The 4,960-nt window shown below is 38.6% G+C and overlaps 1 protein-coding gene across 2 annotated transcripts; it reads right to left on the minus strand.

Annotated features, from left to right (window-relative positions):
• Positions 1–381: 381 nt before the first annotated feature.
• LOC103700862 (chorismate mutase 1, chloroplastic) lies at positions 382–4,588 on the minus strand. 2 transcript variants are annotated; one of them, XM_039114417.1, is made up of 7 exons: positions 4,261–4,588; positions 2,859–3,078; positions 2,676–2,762; positions 1,577–1,720; positions 908–1,000; positions 565–807; positions 382–455 (listed from the first exon to the last, which is right to left on the minus strand). In XM_039114417.1, exons 1-6 carry the CDS (start codon positions 4,452–4,454, stop codon positions 577–579), a joined length of 969 nt encoding a protein of 322 aa, XP_038970345.1. In that variant the 5' UTR covers positions 4,455–4,588; the 3' UTR covers positions 382–455; positions 565–576. The 2 variants fall into 2 exon arrangements, with proteins under 2 accessions (XP_038970345.1, XP_008780978.1); XM_008782756.4 differs by having other exon boundaries at positions 388–807.
• Between the last annotated feature and the right edge of the window lie 372 nt (positions 4,589–4,960).

Here is a 4,960-nt window from a genome sequence, read left to right on the forward strand (position 1 = left end):
GTAAAACCTCACTACCATTTTAGGTATCTTTGGATGTCGCAGAACTCGACATGGAGTTCTCACATTGAGTATTGTAACAGGCTCAAGTGGCTCCAAGGAGGTAATCTCCAGGATTCTCAACTTGTTCCAAGAAAATTGGATCGGGTGAGCATCTAAATGCTTGTTCTACATTTTCTTTATCGCCACCATCACTCCAGATTTTTCTACCAATTAGAAAGCATGGATCAAAGTTTGACAAACAACATTACTTTAACATGTATTCCAAATTCTTAAAGATTTGAAACAAAATGTTTTGTTCAATCTCTCTCTCTCTCTCTCTCTCTCTCTCCACACACACATGTATGAAAGCTTGTTCAATATGATGTCCACGGAGCACAAATAGGAATGTCAATAGGCTGGAATCTAATTTCCACGAGCCTAGTTTCAGCTCTATAGAAAATAAGCCACAACATCATCTACACGTATCAAAATCACAATCTGATTAATGAGGCCTTTACAAGCAACATAAAACATGAACTGCTTTCTTTCTTTATATCAAATTAACTACAGATGCTGGTAACTTACAAGAGCACACATTTAGTCCAGCCTCCTTAGCAAGTACTCCACTTGAACTTTCTTAGTCAGAGGCATAATCCAGTAGTCATAGAGCTCGGCAACTAAACTGGGTTTTATTTTATATACTGGTGTGGCATTTTTCTCGCCAACAGTGATCTCCTGCCCAAAGATTCTAGCCTTTACTTCGACTCTCTTTTTGATTGCTGTTTCGACTGATTCATATGTCAGCAAACGCATCAGCTGATCCCCATCCTGATAAAACCCAATAGAAAAATAATAATAATTTCAGAAGAAAAGATAAGAACAAGTCTGGATTAACTAATAATCAAAGCGGACAAACTCATAATCTTACTTGTGCTTTTATTGCAGGTTCAAAGACATCAGGTGCCTCTTGGAACTTGGCCTCAGCCACAAACTTGCCGTAGTGGATTCTCTTTGACAGAGCCTGCATAAAGAAATCAAGAAATGGTTTATGACCAGACAAAAGAAACTCCCAGACTAACAAGGATAATCCATGGGTTGAGGCTGCAAACAAAGGGAAATGAAGTGTCGAAGGAGAAGTAACTTTAACAAAAGGAAATCAAGGGCTTTTAGATTTGTTTCTGAGATTGCCAAGCTGATATCTCCAAATAATAAAAATAAGCACGAGCGCCTCTATGTACCAGCATGTGGATTACTATGTATAATTTGTTTAGGCAGAGCAACAGCCTCAACAGTTTTAATGTTCAGAACCGCAGAAGACAACTTAAAAACTACACATGTTATTGTAGCATTTAGCAACAAAAAGACAGAATGAATCCGGTAAGCACCTAGAACATCATTCATGCTGGAAATATCCAATCTCCACATTGTAATTACAATTTAAACAAACAGGATGCAGTCATCTCCCATCCTACATGTTTGCATGTTGGCAACAACGTAGTTCCAAGCTGTGCAGGATGAGTTATATATCTGACATGCTTGCAGATCAAATTATCCAGAAAATGCATAACATGCCTTTATGTACTTAGTTCATGCATACCTGCAAACACATGGTGTCACAAACAGCACTAGATCCACAGTTGCCATCATTTCCTTTCTTAACCAATTTTGGAAGTAATTTACTGAAGTACATGTCCCATAGCTTCTTATTTATGTTGATGGTATCAGCAACTGGATGCAGTACCTAGATCACATAAAGAAGCCAAATGCTGCTTTAGAATGTTAAAAATTAATTAACAGAAGTGTCATTACCAGCAAGCATATGACAAAAGCAGTGATCCTGATCTATCTATAAAACATTTGGTCTCAGTATAAGCCAAAATTCATCATTCTCTTAACTGTTCATCATTCTTAACACATTGTATGCCTCAGCAGGGCTGCACCCCATGCAAAATCAAACATGCTGTCTCCCTGTTGAAGCCAGCACGATTACAGGCTTCAATAGCTACAGTTAAGAATCCACAAAATAGGAGGCAGGCATTGACAATGGTAAAGAAAAACAAGACAGAAAGGAGAAAGCATGTGATCTGCAACTATAGATAACAAATCTTGGGATCAATGGAACAGGTCCTTGTGAAGATGACTGGCATAGCATAAATAAGATAGTTTTACAGCATTTTCCCACTTATGATTGTCATTCTATTTCCAAGCTGAAATTCATGAGAACAATGTGAAGACAAGTATTTGATGCAATAATAAAGCATCTAAGGTTTGTATCTTGATCCAAAATTTTTAGAGCAATTACTATAGAGAGAGCCCACTCATCCCTGGATAGTGAGGTGGAAGTTCACGGTTCGCTGCACAGGAATGGCAAAGGAAGTAAAACTTTCCCCTGGGCTAAGTTTTCTTGCACTTGCACATACAAGAAAACTTAATCTATGTGGTCAACCATCAGCCACTTACTGGTTTCCTTCAATTACCATTAAACCTATATAAATAAATTAGACAAGACTGCTCGTTTAAACTAGTGATCAAATTATTCAAAAATATTGTGGTAAATACCTGCTCACATTTGTTGCAGCAACATGTCAAACAAACTGATATATATTCCTTCTATGCTCATGTTATGTAAGCATTCAAAAAGAAGAATACATAATTGCAAACGTGGTTCGATAATTTTTTCATGTGTTTGTCCATACCCTTGGATACTGAATTGGTGGCAACATAGGCTCGGGCAGAGCTTCTGGGAAGAAAGGATGCTCATCTGGGCTCTTGTATCTGCCAACCTAAGTTTCAATAGGAAGGCAAAAACTTCATCAGGACAAAAAGGGCAAAATAAGTCTCTAAGTACGTTTGATCTCTACATTAAAGATTCCACTTACCTGTGCGTGGAGCTTTTCTGTCTCCCTAACCATAAACTCGACCAACGAGCCATTAAAACCATCCATGTGGAACACATTGTCATCGTATGTATCAGCATTATAGCAAAATTGCGCTCTCTCTAAAAGGCTAAATATAATTGTATCTTCTTGGCGAATCAATGAGTGTCTTATTCCATCAAGGGTTAATATTTCACTTTGATCCACTCTTTCCTTCTCCATCCTACAGATGAATAATATCATAAATGGAAGCCAAGAAATTTTTCTGTAATAAATGAAAACTAAATTTTTAAACATAGAACTGATGCTAATATACATGATCATGATACTGGCATTCTAATAGTTGCCATGCCTACATGCAGAGAGTAAAGTATTTACATGCATGTACATGTAATTTAAAAAAGCACTCGTAGCACCACGGTAATAAAAACAAAAAGAAAACACTGAATGTCTGTTGCATGGTACCACAGTAATAATGCAAATCAATTTTTTTTCTTGTTCATGCTAAATCCACTCTTAGTAAAATCTAGAAATATTAATTCGTTTCAGTGCATGAAATCAGCAAACAAAATTACAAGGGTTGCACCCACCAAAGCTCGTAGCAATACTAAAACCTCCTCTATGCTCAACATTCTGATATGTTGTTGGTAAAGCAGATTAAACGGATCCCAGTAAAGCTTGAAAGGACCCAATGTATTCCCACCCAAAGTTTAAAGGATCCTGGACCAAAAATTTAGTCTTCGTTCTTTCTAACTCAAATAAGAAGAGAGGGAGGGGGGAGGGGTGACGGCACAGAGGCAGGATACCTAAAACATTCAGATTGGAGGAATAAAAAGAAAACAAGAAACATAATTACGAACACCTGACCCATAGCCTTTAAAAAATCCAAAATAACAAACAAAATCTTATTTTTTAAAAAAAATTCCAAGGCCCAAAATATGTTTTCTTCCCATAAGAATTGGAAGACCCCTTCATGACGTTCGATTGCAAGTTTTTCTACATGCACATAGCTGATGAATACAAAACAAAACTTGTTTCATGAAATCAGAAGTTCAGGTTGGATTCAATAACATCCCAAGAAAAAAAAACGAGGGGGCAAAAAACCAAAAAGAACCCAACTTTAATCTTATGTGCAGCACAAAGTTAAAAATTAAAAAAAAATATCCAGAAATAATACTACAAAACACCTCCAAGCCATCAAAAATCAGCAGAAACCCAACAGCACAACAATAACCAGCCGAACGATCAGATCTACGAAGCAGGAAAAACCATCAGACGAGAAATAAAATCAGAAATATACGATTCCAAAAACCCAGAAAGCAATCAGACGAAAAAAGGAGGCCTGATTTGACCAAAGCCAATGAAAAATCGATAAACGGGCGAAAAAGGAGCGGCCTTTTTATACCTGACGGGCTTCTCGGAGCTTTGGATTGCATGGAGCTTCAACCCCGGGGAGGATGATACAAGATAACCAATGTTCGATCTTCCCATGGTTCTACGTATTGGGACGCCGAAGAGACGCGGGATCGAGGGCTTAAAGAGCTTGCCCTCAATTGGATATGAAGAAAAGGAGGAGCCATTCGAGAGCTTCAACTCCATAAGAGTAATGGAAGAGAGGTTGGAGACGAGGACTGGGATCGGGAGAGGAAAGAGGAAAGGGAAACAGGAGAGGTAGATGAATTGACAAAGAAGCAGGGGAAACGGGAAATGGAGCCGAAAAGCGGAGGCTGATGGAGTGGGGTATTTATAGGGAGAAGCGGCAATGGCGTGTATCGGCGGGCCCGAGCCGGCAATTGGGCGTCAAATCTGGGTTAGGTAAGAGGGGCTGGTAGGCGGGTGAGGTAGGTGGGGTTTGGGGCTGCTCTCGCCTGGGTCTAATTAAATTTATTCCAATTGGACTAACAAATAATTAGGCCCATTTTATTATCGGCCGAGGTAGATCATTTGGTAGGTATGCGAATAATCAATCCTTGAATTGAAGATGCCTAAGATGAATTGTAGTTGTGTCACCATGATGTGCATTGATGTTGTGGATAATCAAAATCATCCCATGGAACAAGGAAACTAGTGGGATCACTGCAATGTGTAATTTGATTGTGTCAATA

Source organism: Phoenix dactylifera, chromosome 16 (genome assembly GCF_009389715.1).
Source record: "Phoenix dactylifera cultivar Barhee BC4 chromosome 16, palm_55x_up_171113_PBpolish2nd_filt_p, whole genome shotgun sequence".
Taxonomy (NCBI): domain Eukaryota; kingdom Viridiplantae; phylum Streptophyta; class Magnoliopsida; order Arecales; family Arecaceae; genus Phoenix; species Phoenix dactylifera.

What these genes read in the sequence shown, in the direction of transcription:
- LOC103700862 (XM_039114417.1), bottom strand. Translation starts at nt 4,454, where the DNA reads ATGGAGTTGAAGCTCTCGAATGGCTCCTCCTTTTCTTCATATCCAATT. An exon ending in CAGAAAAGCTCCACGCACAG is followed by an intron (nt 2,763 to 2,858) that starts GTAAGTGGAATC and finishes ATTGAAACTTAG; the next exon opens with GTTGGCAGATACAAGAGCCC. An exon ending in GTGACACCATGTGTTTGCAG is followed by an intron (nt 1,001 to 1,576) that starts GTATGCATGAAC and finishes TTCTTTATGCAG; the next exon opens with GCTCTGTCAAAGAGAATCCA.